This window comes from Macaca thibetana, chromosome 6 (genome assembly GCF_024542745.1).
Source record: "Macaca thibetana thibetana isolate TM-01 chromosome 6, ASM2454274v1, whole genome shotgun sequence".
Taxonomy (NCBI): domain Eukaryota; kingdom Metazoa; phylum Chordata; class Mammalia; order Primates; family Cercopithecidae; genus Macaca; species Macaca thibetana.
Window position 1 is genome coordinate 97,984,735 of NC_065583.1, and position 14,374 is coordinate 97,999,108.

The 14,374-nt window shown below is 37.3% G+C and overlaps 2 protein-coding genes across 4 annotated transcripts in view; one reads left to right on the top strand and one right to left on the bottom strand.

The window, feature by feature from the left end:
• TMEM167A (transmembrane protein 167A) overlaps positions 1 to 14,374 on the top strand; it is an 857,923-nt gene that overhangs the window by 332,385 nt on the left and 511,164 nt on the right. The gene's annotated exons all lie outside the window — the stretch shown is intronic.
• Positions 1 to 14,374, bottom strand: part of VCAN (versican) — a 110,680-nt gene that overhangs the window by 14,736 nt on the left and 81,570 nt on the right. For all 3 annotated transcript variants that reach the window (XM_050795156.1, XM_050795157.1, XM_050795158.1), the window contains one exon: positions 12,924 to 13,006. In XM_050795156.1, coding sequence (XP_050651113.1) covers positions 12,924 to 13,006 — 83 coding nt within the window. The remainder of the gene's footprint in view (positions 1 to 12,923; positions 13,007 to 14,374) is intronic.

The window sequence follows — 14,374 nt, forward strand, 5'->3', positions numbered from 1 at the left end:
AGGGAAAAACTCAGTACCTCCCATCTGGATTTCTTTGTTCTTCACTTGGAATTATGAGCAAACATCCTGAGTGATCTATCCTGGATCAACCCTCTTCTAGGGCTGAATGTGTAAACTAAGAATTATTCCCAGAAGCCAGCATGGGTTAGGGAGATTCATTTAACCCCTTAGGTAAAAATAAATGCTGGTCATTCCCTTGCATGTTTGTCTGTGCCTCAGGGACTCAAGTTCAGCTACATACCTCAAACTCTTGTTGCCTCCCAGGGACAAGAATTAGATCACTACTCTACCTGTAAGAGAACCCTAAAATTACTTTGCATTTTCACTCTCTTCTGATGGCAGAGGAAATCGTGACATAAAAATCAAAGAGTTGCTGGGTGCAGTGTCTCATGCCTGTAATCCCAGCACTTCTCATGCCTGTAATCCCAGCATTTTGGCAGGCCGAAGCGGGTGGATCACGAGGTCAGGAGTTTGAGACTAGCCTGGCCAACATAGTGAAACCCCATCTCTACTAAAAATACAAAAAATTAGCTGGGCATGGTGGCGGGCGCCTGTAATCCCAGCTATTCAGGAGGCTGAGGCAGGAGAATCACTTGAACCTGGACGGCGGGGGTTGCAGTGAGCCAAGATCGTACCATTGCACTCCAGCCTGGAGGATCAGGCAAGACTCCGTCTCAAAACAAACAACAAAAAAAGCAAATGTAGATGATGTAGAGGAAAGCCATCTCAGATGCACATTTTTCTTGCATTTTATTAAGAGATAATTATTTTATATCTAGTATATAACTGCTTAATGCTGGATAATATATGATAAAATTGCTTTATTTTTAGAGTCCAATTAATTAACTAGTTCTCCAGGTCTGTAATAACATGCCAAAAAGGGCAACTATTTCAATTAAGCAGGAATCAGTCACTTTTCAGCTATTGTTTTTCTTTCTTTTTCCCCCAATTGAACTCAAGCAAATCAGCTGCCAAAATAATAAAATGATTCAAAAAACCCTGGACAAAATCTAACAGCTAATAAGTGTGATTCTCTCCACAAACTAGAGAACTCATTGTGAACCAATCCTAACAGAGGGTGAAAACTCAGAGCAGACTGAAGCTATTCATCGAAGTCTATTGAACTCTAAATGTTTCGATTATTTTGTTCCAAATAATCTGTATTTGTCAAAAATTTATTTCTGTCTCACAATAACACAAAAGAGAAGACTCATCCTGCAGGTCTTCTGCGGTGCACATGACTTCTGTGCACGCCAGCAACCTTAACCGTCAGAGTGACCTCAATTCTACACGTCTCAGAGTGATTTGACTATTTTTCTCACTCAGAATGATTGGAGAGTTATTTCTCTCCTTCCCAGTTCTTTGCAAGTCTCCAACTTAATTCAATCAGTATACCAAGGAAAAAAAGATGATAGTGGGTGGAGAGAGGTCTCTGCTTTTGAAAGTTACCAACAATCTACCAAATTCAGATGGGGTTTACATCTGTTCAAGGAGAATTTCTAATTACACAGTGTCTAGGAAGTCCCAATTGTCATTCAGAGATATCTTTTATCTTTTAAAATACGTACCAGGTAGCCATGATCGATGACCTAAAATCTCAGCAGATAACTAGCATCACAAGCATGAACAAAACAAACTGATGATGCAAATGTAATGTACACTAATAGACCTTTTCCTTATGCAGTGATGGATAACTGCCTTTTTGCAAAGGTTAAAAAAATCAGTTTTTCAGGGCCAGGTGCAGTGGCTCACGACTATAATCCCAGCGCTATGGGAGGCCGAGGCAGGTGGATCACCTGAAGTCAGGAGTTCGAGACTAGCCTGGCCAACATGGTGAAACCCCGTCTCTACTAAATATACAAAAAATTAGCCAGGTGTCATGGCGGGCACCTGTAATTCCAGCTACTGGAGAGGCTGAGGCAGGAGAATCACTTGAACCCGAGAGGCGGAGGTTGCAGTGAGCAAAGATCACACCATTGCAGTCCAGCCTGGGCAACAAGAGTGAGACACCATCTCAAAACAAAACAAAACAAAACAAAACAAAAGCAGTTTTTCAGAAATAGATAAGACTTAGAAATAAATCAGGAGTTTTTTTTCCTTCTTTGTGTTAAAAAATGAGTTTTCTTGGGTTCATCTTTAGCACTACTTTCAGTTGAAGAAAGGAAACCAGACCATCCAGTATCAGTCACTGCTGTCACAGTCAAGTCCCAGCTGGCCCTTGCACATCACACAGAGAAGCAAATTCATCTATGAGCAAAAGACTAAGAAGTTTTAAGACCAATTGTTCTTATCACAACCTAATCAATAACTAGCGCTTCTTTATAATACTCAACCCATTTCAAGTTCTTTTCACTGAGATTTCACAATTCCTTAACTTGGTCAAATAACCACAAAAAATAATCAATGAACACTGGTTCTACAGAAGAGTCAGAGTCTTTGTTTAGAATCTTTCTATTTCTTTTCCTCTCTACTGGCTCCTAAATCGTACAATATAAATAAAAAGAGACAGAATTTTCATAGACACTAGACAAAATTAAAGTCCTTATTTTTGTGAGTCATAAATTTGAGACTCACACACACACACACACACACACACACCCCCACACACACATACAGTACTTCTTGGCATTAAAGAAGTGCCTAAGACCTAAGACTTGGTAATGCTTCTATTAACACACATCTGTGTAGCAGATAATTTCCTGCCATAAATACAGTAGAGAACAACCAAAATGGTCAGCAGAGTAGACAGCAACCTACTTCTTGCAATGGGAAAACTGAGCTGTCCCATAGACAGACTTGAGAGCTCACCGAGAGTTTTTACACACTAGCCAGTCATTGGGTACAGTTCAAATTTGTGCCTGAGTAAAAAGTACAAATGTTTTCATACTGCAGACCTTCAGGATCTCATGTATAACTGAAACTGCAAATCTTGACTCTGTAACTGCCAAGGGCCTACTTTCCAACTCTCTATCTATCCATATATTATCTACAATTTTTCAGCTTAGATGCAGTCACCTTTTGTTTTTTAAAATTCGCCATAGTTTAGATTACCTTGAATGACCAACTAAAGATGATGTTGTACAGATTTTATGGATTTTGCCAAACACACCCCTTGGGGAAAAACCATTCTTGACATGTGTCTAGTCAAGCCATTCACAATATATTACTTAAATTGTCAGGAGAACTTACTGAACTTCAAATTATGATTTGGAAGTTTTTCTCTTGAACGGTTCAGTCACTGCTCTTCACTTACTCTCTTTTCCTCCAAACAGTGCTAATTTAGTTCACAGTAAAAAAAAACAAAAAATTCATTTATAAAAACCCCGCAAAAGCCCTCTCGGTTCACCTCCCAAGGAAACTGGCCAAGGAAAACTTTCTCGAGGGTTCTACTATTGTGTATAAAGTGAAAACACCGGACAGATAAGTCCTAATATATGCCTTAGTTGCTAGGATTTTACTAAGCACTACATGTGTTAGTTTCATGCTGCGTTTGAAAAATCCTCTCATTTCACATTTAACTTTCAGGATCACAGTATCATGCAATTTATACTAGAATTTAGAAACTACTCAAAGCTACAGGAACTTGATTTACAGATAGTATTATTCCTGTGTGTATCTGGGTGGAGTTCTGCGAATGCGGTTTGAAACACAAAATACAATACGACCACTAGGTGGTGATATGTATCTACTCTTATATTATGAATTAACAGCTACACCACTTAACAAAAGAGAACTTAGAATATGTCCCCCCAAATTGTGATTATGTACTCCATGTAGAAAAAAAAAAAAATTGAAAGATTGTCTGGGATATGTTCTTTCAGTTTGGTGAGTGAAAACACAAAGAGAACACTTTGCAAGCAGACAGACCTCAGTGAACCAGTATTTACCAACCTGACTGCATTCTATTCTGTTGAAGTCCATTCTATCTATAATCTGGATTTTCTTTCTGACTAAAATGTTCACCTACAGCAGTTGATTCTTTTCCATTCTGTCTTTTAAAATTATCAGGTGATTTACATCAATGGTGAAATTGCATCAGAACCAAAGCCAAATGTGTAACATCCACCTAAAATCCTTAGGACAGGTCAGATCATAGATCAACACCCAAGCACACAAATGCAATGTCTGCAGTGTGAATCACAGTTAGTTTGTTTTTCAGTAACAATTTGTCTAGATTAGCTATGAAAACGTGACACCTGCAGTAAGAGCTGACTTCTTTGTGTGCAAACTCTTTTCATCACCTGGGCCACTGCTGTACTCCCAGAGCTACAAAATTCAATCCAAACACACTGGATGCCAAGGGCAAGCAGATAACCGCCGAAGTAGGAAAGCAAATTCCAAATAGAAAACACTTTCCCAAGAGGACAGGTACCTGTTTTAAACATACGCCGATAAGAAACCATCTTTTCATTAAATAACAAAGAGAATAACCACTTGGGGTTAGCACCAGCCTTTCAGAACACAGGTCAAATGGTTATCTGAAAAGAGGCTCTGAAGACTACTTATTACAGAAATCAAAACATTTGGTAACTTTAAAATGACTTTTTTATCCCTAGATGGCTGGTGTACACAATAGACATTTGTTTGCAGTCTGGAGGGGGAGTGGGCATTTAACTTTGTCTTGTTTGTTAGGGGCAAATGACTTCCCTGCAAGGTAAAGATAAACCTTCTTCTGATCCTTGTACTTGCTTAAGGTTAGTCTAGTCTGGGTCCTTATTTATTTATATTTTAAGGGAGGTTATGGTTTTGCTGCTGTCTTTTAGTTGAACAGGGTAATTCGCTGACCGACAACTGAAAAGAAAAGAGCAGCTTTGTTTTAAAGGAGAAAGAGCCGTTTGTTTTGGTGTCACTACCCTATGCTGGTAGCCTGGAGTTGGATCCTACAAACATGAATATGCTGAAGGGAAGAAAAACTAACTTGGGGTCTCCTGATAGTTGTTAAAGTGGCAATATGCCCATTATTTTCCTAGCTGGCAAACCTCTGTGCGGGAAAGACAATCTGGCCAGCTCTTGAGAACAGCACTAATCTTGTGTAATAGTGTGAGCTCACTGCCCTACAAAGCAGTAATTATCAACGCATTTTCAGAAGGATGTGAGTTACTCGCACTGTGAGACCACTGTCAGAGAGGGGGCCTCAGGCAGAGGCCCACAGAGCAACTTGCATTTAATCCATAGAATGAATGGTGCCAGTAGGCTCCTTTACCCCAAGCTTGTTTGCACAGGTCTCCAGTCATGAAGGGCTAACGATCCAAATGTAAGGAGAGACTGCCAAAACTCATTCAACATTTTTTTTGGCCTTTTCCATGGTTATGCATTGCCTTAAACTAATTAGCAATTAGATTTAAATATCTGCACGTGATTTTTAAGGTTGCATAGAAGACTGTTGGAAAAGCATCTGTGAGATGCTACTGCACTAAATCTCCTTTTCTTATTCTTTATAATAATCTTGTCAATTATAAAATGATTTTCCAGTAGTGAGTAAATATGGTTCTTCCAGCTGTTCAACCCACCACTTGTTGTCTGAACTGAAAGACAAGGCAGAGAGTAGGGTTGTGTTCTAGGACTACTCTATGACTCACAATATCTCATATTTAGAATCGGAAGAATCAGTTCTTGATTCCAAATTAAATTAAACTACAACACAAGTCGAAATTTTCATTAAGAACTCAGTAGTCTTTTGCAGAAAGGAATCTGAGAATTCTTCCACTCACGAGTAATGTGTTAAAGGATGAGAAATGAGCATATGTTTTCCTTGGCTTTTGGCTTAATACAATAAAGACTGTGAAGTTTAACGTAATTAAATTAATGTTGATATGCAGTGTGACTTGTTCACAGAGAAATGGTATTTGACTTAGAGCTAATGTCACACCACAGCTGACACACATCCATCCGCAAACATTGTATAGAAAGTCTTCTAAGATTTTCAGGTAGGAAAAGGAAAATTTAAATTTTTGTTGTGGAGATTCTGTTTTGCATTGTTTTTCTGCCAAATCATGTGAAATCCTTTCAAACGAGCAGAAACCTACAAACAAGCTTAGAAAGCACCGGAATTAGTTAATACTCCATATTCTCTTTACAATGTCCAAGACATCTGGGAGGGGAAGGGGAATAGGAACGTTTGTGTTTATGAAAGGGTAATAATGATACATTGCTGCAGGAAAAGAATAATGGTTTATGGTCTGTGATTTGTTACTCCCTTTTTTCTGCCCCTTTTAAGTGTCTCTTCCTAGGTTAAGGGCTATTTCTTTATTGTTTCTATCTTTTTCAAAGTTGGCTTTTCTCACAGTACTTTGCTTGACAGACTGATGTGTTTATTTATGAAAGAAGAAGGGGCCTCTGGATTTAGAGTCAAATCCACACATCTAGCTATTCTTGTGCATCAACTCGAATCAACTGGTGAAGGGGGACAAGCGGGTGTTGGAAATTGTAGGTGTTAAGTTGCCAAAGCTGAACTATGCTTACCAAAATGAAAAACAAAATGCAAAATTGAGTTATCTTCCAGAAATATTTTTAAGAAGAATTTAAGTTATGAAGATTAATTGTACAATTAATTGTACTAATTATCCTATCAATTAGGTTTTTTTTAGTTCATATCATAACTGCCATAGCAAGATGAGTTGGTTAGAACTAGAAAATAAGATATTTATGAATCTGTGATTTAGTAATTTGTTCTAGAATTTCCTGACCACATTTGGACAAATGGAGGAGAAAGTCTCTCTGTTTTCTCCCAACTGTGGAATGGAAAGTGAAAAGAAGGAAGCTGTGACAACTTGCCAGGAAGCAGGGAAGCCAGCAGCCTCATGGGGGGTGACATTTGAGTCCTGACAACGTAGAGATGACAGAAGTAAAAAAAGTGAAGGGGATGCAGAAAATGATTTTTAAAATGTTTAGGAATAAAGTCAGGGCTTTTTCTGCAGAACAAACTAAATCTTCCAAAAGCTCCTCAATATTCTAAAAATGGAATGGCAATGTCAGTTTTATTCAGTCCTCACCTCTACACATGGCTATCTAAAGTGATGGTTCCCTTTGAAGTAAGTGCATCTGATCCACTGAAGACACCAGTGTCCAGTGGGGAGGGGTCAGCTTTGATGGCGCTGGGGGGAATCATTGAAGAAAGGCAAGTAAGGAGCCATGTGGAGCCCAGAGAATCCCCTCATGAGAATCTTACTCCAGAGGGTCCAAGAGAGAAGGAAGCATTATGACAGCTTTAAATGTCTGAGCTCCACAATTTGATTTTAAACCACTTGTTGGAGAGGTTTATCAGACAAGAGAGTACGATGAAGGCATGTAAGAGTTTCTGATAGCTCTTTAATTGGGCTGTCCCATAGACACTATAGTCCTTAGTTGAAAACAGTGTTGTGAAATCATTTTGCCAGGAGGTATATTGATAGATAAATATAAATGATTCCATAACGTTCCCTGCCTGTCTGGCTTCCTCTGCACTTGAATAAATAGCCTCAGATAGTGGATTTACAAATGAAGCCCTATCCCATCTTATGCAACCAAACCATTCTTAGCCAAAGCATCTATAAAAAGTAAAATGAGCTGATAACATTTGGGAGTGATATTTCCTTTTCTTTGTTTCACTCCATTTTGGATATAAATAATAAGGTTTCTAAAACTCTTTTTTCTTCAGAAAGTATACCTACGGAATATGTGCCTATCTGGAAAAAAAATCCTCCTCCAAAGTTTTGAGTAATTGTTGGTTTCTTAAAGTTTCATGGAAAACCAGCCCTGATATAACTCAAACCTGCAGGGGTGGCAGAGTTTGAAAGTTTACTTTCCATTTTTAATTCCCAAAGTTTATTGCAAAGTTGTTTCTAGGACAACCATGGACAAAATTGTCATCATTTCTAGTAAAAACACTTGTTTTCCTTTGGGTTGATACATTTATAAGATGCACTATGTTCGACTATATACTTCTATTTTTAAAGAATATCTTTTTTTTTTTTTTTTTGGTCTTTTCACCATAAAACCCATCTATTATGTTTTGATGTTTTTCATACTGGTACAACTTTAAATAAAATCTTTAATTTAGGTAAACAAAAATGTCACAAAGAGATTCAGCCAAAAGACATAATGTGTTCATTTCAGGATTCAAAAGGTAGAGTTGGCTGAGCAATGTGTGTATACTGATTATCATTTGTTCATTCAAATATTTATTAAATATCTATTCTATGTCAACTACTCTGCTAGGTGCTGAAAAAACAGAGATGAAAGTTAATTCCTATCTCAGAAGGCTCAGTGTCAGCAAGTCAATTTCACAGGGGCCTGAGTTAAGATGGGAACAGGAGAGAAAAGATGTGGGAGCACAGAAGAGGAGCTCTGAGTTATACCCAGCAAGGAAGGCTTCCTGGAAGGAGACCCTTAGCTATGCAGGGTATTTGACTATTTGTGAGATGAAATTAGGACAAGATGTGAGAATATGCTGAACACGAGGGCCAGTACAGGCAAAGCCCCCCAGGAGTGAGAACCCATGGCTTATTCTAGGAACTGAGAGTATTTTTGAGGTGCTATCGCTTAGGAAGTGGCAGGCGGAATGGATTGGCTTTGTCTGCCATACTAATAATTAAAATTTGATACTGAAGGCAATGAGCAGACACTGAAGAAGTTTAAGGGAGCAAGAAGAGTTCATAGCCAGGGAAGGGAAAGGTCATTAGCACTGGAAAACAGATTTGAAGGAAAACACTCTGACTAGTCATTCATTTAACAGTTGGTTTAAGAAAGAACTTATAAGTCAGCTAATAGTATATAAGCTAGATAAGAAAAGTTTGTTTAAGTTTGCCAGCTTTAATGTATATTTAACTTGGATGGTTTAACTGAGTGTCTTTGAAGATATTACTTGGGTGACAAGCAAAGCAATTCATTAGTGAAGTTATTTGTTAGGGTTTCCAATAAAGCAGTAGGTGCATTTTGCTATAGAGAGCAATCCTCAAGTTTACAATAGTCAAGTTAAAGAGTAACTGGGTTAGGAGAAAGCCAAGTGACAAAGTAAAAACTGAAATGTATTAAAAGAAAATAATCTTAATATAAATCACAAGGATAAGGCTAGACACAATTTTCTTCATGAGTTCACTTTTGTGAAATTTATTGGGCAAACACCCCAAATAAAAAAATTAATAGATTTTTAAAATATAACAGAAATAAGAATTTGGCATTTTATCAGTGATAACAACATTCTATTATAGTGGCCAGTAATGTGGAATGAATCCATCAGAATCTCAAGAATAAGGGCAATTTAGATCATTTAGCCAAACAACATCATTAATTTAGTATATTAGTTGAATTAGTCTAGCTGTATAGCATAATAACATTAAATATGATACATTTATACTGCAAGTTTATTGAAAGCAAAGTTTAATTATTTCATTAAAAAGGATCGTTGAAATTGAGACCTAATATAAACTTGTCTGTTCTTACTGGACTGTAAGGCTAAATATCAAAAGATACTTTAAGGTAAATATGAAAGGTTCTTTTTGTTTTAATACTGTTCTACCACCCAAGACGGAAAAGCTCTAATAAATCTTTCAAAGAAAAAAATGGAGGGAGAGAGGGTGTGGAAGAGGAGAGAAATCACTCCAAAACATAAACAAAGTCCTTAAAATTGCACACAGTCAAGTTAACACCATTCCACGTATAAGCAGATACCGCTCCCTGTGACCAAGACTTCACTGTTAGGGATATTTTTAAAAGCAAAAACCTTGGAATAAACAGCGAAACAAAGCAGAAGGATTTTATTCAAAGGCCTGCACACATATGGAACCCGTTAAGGGGATGGTGACTGTAGAAAAAACTACAAAGGAGTTTAAGGGACACCTAGGCTGTGTCAGAGAGGAAAAGGATAGAGGAAAGGGTGGTTACAAAAGCAAGAAAGTGGGCAGGAGATCAGTCGAATGCGAGGGAGACAGGCTCTAGGACAGATGGTCTGTTCTGTTCCAGAATGTTCAAAGTTAAGGGACACTCCTTAGCACACTTCTATTTTACACAAAGAGTGAATTAAGAAGAAACCAAGGGTCTGTCAGAGTTTTTTTCTGGATTTACTTGTGTCATTTCTTTGATAAACTTTGCTTGTTAATATATTTCATCACGTGTCTTCTTCAAACTGAGGCCCTCGGTGCATTCTCCATAATCCTTACATTTCAAGTGAAAGTGCCAACTAATTAAGAGTAAGGTTCTTGTTTACGGTGTATAATTATCTATATTAGCTTATGTTATCTTCCTCTGGAAGTTTCAGAGGAAAATTTCAGAGGAAAATCAATATTTCTTTTTTGACAAGGTGCAATGCTCACTAATTTACCACGTTTAGGACCATTCTAGACTATGGAAATGGTAACTGTTATGTTTTTCAGAGTATTTGTGTACCTACATTAAAAATTAACGGCCACAGACAAAAACTAGTTGAGTTGCCTTGCTTTGGCATAGAGGAATAATGACATATGATGAATCAAGCTCACCTGTATGGCACTTGGCAGGGAAGATAAATTTCCTAAGATATTCTACAGAACCCACATAGCTGCCAGATATAGACCAATATGAAGTCTCTTTAACCAAGCACACAGGAATAAAGGATAACACTTTATCTCAGACACCATGAAAAATAAAAAGCAGGGAAAAGAATCACTTCTTGAAAGACGTGAACTGCTAAGGGAGAGACCAGAATAAACATCTAGTAACACACATACATGCTAAGAATGAAAACACACACATCAAATCTGTGTAACCAATGACAGAGTAGAAATAGACGGGACTTGGTTCAGTCAGGTCAATGTGTAGGCAAAAGAGATTTTTCATACACTCCACCTGATCAAATGCAGCTATTCTAGGCTCAGGGCTGGAATCTACAGGAACCCAGACAATAGGTACACTTTGGGATAAGTTATGGGCTGCATCTGCAAAGCACAAGTAAGTAGTAACTAGATAGAAATGGCCAGCTGAGTCCTGGGCAAGTCAGCTTCTGTATACATGATGGGGGCTCACAAAACCCTGCACTTTTCACTGGGCTATAAATAAGGGAAATTTGTGGGAGGTAGGCGTAATAGTGGCACCCTAAAACCCAATGTATTCCATGAGAATACATGAAGTACACATTTAACAAGGAAAACTCATTAAATGTATACACTGTATGATATACGTTAATAAAATTATAAAAAACAGTTTATAATATATAGAAATAATCTCAATCATATGTTCACTTAGAAATTAATAAGAACAAAATTATCTTCAGTTAAAATGAATGTAATGTAAAGATTCATGCCATACCAATCGCTATTAATGGAATGGACCAGTATTATCCCCCTAAGTACAGCAAAATGAAAACATAAAGAGGCAACAATTGCAAATACACATCCAATACATCCAGCCAGGACAACTATTAATAGAAGAAACTGAGACTACTGATTCTAAGGTTGTGTTTCCTATAGTTTACTGGGAACATATTTTAAGAACAACCTATTTTTCCCTATTTTTCTCACATCTTGCCAAAGAACCTACTTAAGAACTTCAATGACAAACAGTTAAACAGTGTTGATTAAACATAAACAGTGGTGACAGAGAGAGAAACTCAGGTCTTATTTTGGGTTGCTCGAAGCAAAAATTTAATAAAGGATATACTCTTTTTAAAGCCAAGAAGGTACTGGTCAGATGAAACTGTGGCTTTGGAGACAAGCCTAAGTTCAAATTCTGGCTTCATCAGTTAACAGCTTTGTGATTCCAGGCAAATAGCTCAGTCTAACTGACCTTCCCTTTCTTCACCTGTCAAACAGGTGAAGGAAAACCCAATGCCTCTTGTAACAGTTATTGTGGGGAATAAACATATGCAAGGGCTTAATACAGTCGCTAACACATAGGTAAAGTGAGTAGTGTGTCCATGACGGAGCAGCTTCCCTTAAGACACAGCAGAACTTCCAAAAGCAGAGATTACTTTGGCATCTGTTTTAGAATGAACCTTATATTTTGCCAAACTCATTAAATCCAAACAAGTGGCAGATAATGAATGAAATTGAAGTACCTAAGTAATTCACACACAAAAAGGCCTTTAAAATTATCTTCAATTTTTTACACTTTGTTTCTAATTTAGAATTTAATTTACACTTGCTATCTAGCCCAGTGGATCCCAACTTTGCATTTCAGAATCGCCTGTGGAACACTGAGAAAATACAGCGGCTAGAGGTTTTGCTGTAATGGACCTGGGATAAGGCCTAAGCACCAGTTTTTAATTACATATTCCAGGTGATTATAATGAACAGCCAGCACTGAGTACCACTAGTATAGCCAATCACATTTGAACGCTTTCTAAAAAATTAGATTTATTTGAGTTTAGTAGAAGTGACTCAAAACAGCTTCACCTATTCTAAGAACCTATTATAGCCTTCTCAAAGTTGTGGCCAGCATTTCCAAGTCACTTCTTTCTTCAAAATATAGAAAACCAGTTGAAATACGTAATTAGTCAGCAGAGATTCATAAGATCATATCAACAATCTTCTTTAAGATAAATATAAATGCATATTTTTGCTTGGAAATGTGCCATGCCTTATAGCAGATTTCCAATGCCATTTTTAAGAGGGAACGGTATTTTTTAAAAGGACTTTTCTCCTACATTTATTCTTCTCTTCTTGCTCTGAAGCTAGAAAAAGGAAAGATAACCATCTGAAAGACAGATCCAAGGTAATTCTACTAATTGTCTGGTTTTCTGGTTTGATGGAAATCTAGTACACTCCTCTTTTAAAGAGAACCACAGCCATTGAAGAGAGAACTGGATGTTGGATCAGTTAGCTTGGAACTCTTCTAACCCTTCCCTGTTTCACTGAGTGACCTTGAGCAAGTCACTTGTCTCCAGTCTAATGCACCCTCTGTAATGTGCAATCAGTGCACAGTACCAAATTTCCAGAAGGTAGAACTTGACATCATTTTCAAGGACATCTTACCAGTGTGCTGCCATCAGTCCAGCGGAAGTCATGCTCAAACATCTTGTCATTGAGGCCTATCCACTGATAATCATGGCCCACACCTAAGGGATAGGAAACCACACAGATATTGGTACTACTTTTCCATATATGGATGAAAATATATCAAAGAAAATTATTTTCAGGATGAATCATGTTTATTTAGTTGCTCATAAAAATCTCTCCTAGTCTATCTTTTGCTCTTCTGCCCAATGTGCTTTAAATGAAAAAGTTAATGTGCAAACACTGTAAAGCATTAAAGTATGACATAGACAATAATTTCCCTAGCAATTTACTATTATTAATTTTTTTTCCATCCTCACTCATGATAGAAATGTTCTATTTTTCTGTTGTTGTTGTTAAGTGATGCCATTGGCAAAAATTCAGTGGCCCAATGAAATGTACCAGATCTTATCCATGCTACCCTCATTTTGGAAGCCATGTGTTTTTTTTCCCAAAGCATTTTAATTAGTGAACACCTAGACAGTTCTACAAATTTATCCTCAAAAATATTTACTTTTACCACAAGGTGAGTCACTGGCAAGGATATCACACAGTAAAGTTAAATGAACCTCTATCCAGATTACAAATTAACAAACTTCTAAAAGATAGTAGGCATCATGAGAAAATATTTAATAGAACATCAAACAATGCTTCATGAGGCTGGGAATGGTGGCTTACGCCTATAATCCCAGCACTTTGGGAAGCAGAGGTGGGAGGATTACTTGAGGCCAGTAGTTCAAGACAAGCCTGGACAATATCGTGAGACACTATCTCCTAGAAAAATGCTTTATGAGCAACAAATTTCTACATATTGCTACATGAAAACCATTTGCCCTCCTTTTTGCTGCAGTTGAAGGAGTTATTAAACAGCTCTGATATTAAGTTTCATTGGCTTTCAATCTCCACCTATTCAAGTTCTTAGGATGGAGCTCACTTTCCACAGTTTAAAATATTTAGAAACTTGAATGAGAATCAATATGCCCAAAAGGTAAGATTAGGGTACTATTATTAACAATTCAATTTTAATTAGCAGGACAAAAATAACTGAAAGTAACTGTAATTTTAGACAGGCATATAAATATTCAAAATAGAGACTATGAAAGTATAACCATAGTAAGAATTCTATTGAGCCATAAGAATTGGCTGTTTTTGTAAATTTAAAAATGATCAAATAGCAATTTCTTATGATTCAACCTATAGCAAGTGTTTCAACCATTACTGCCGGCCGACTAACCAATGCCTACATATATTATAGTTGAATGTTTCCCAAAATGGGGGACTTAGGCGAGATGATTTTAAGTAACCCACAGATGAGGGATTTGATAAGTTGTATTATGATTGAAAAAGCTACTTCTTTTCACTTGCACACAGACAAAACTAAGAGAGTGATGAGAAAGAGTGAAGTTCCCGGAAACTCATGTCTATTTGGT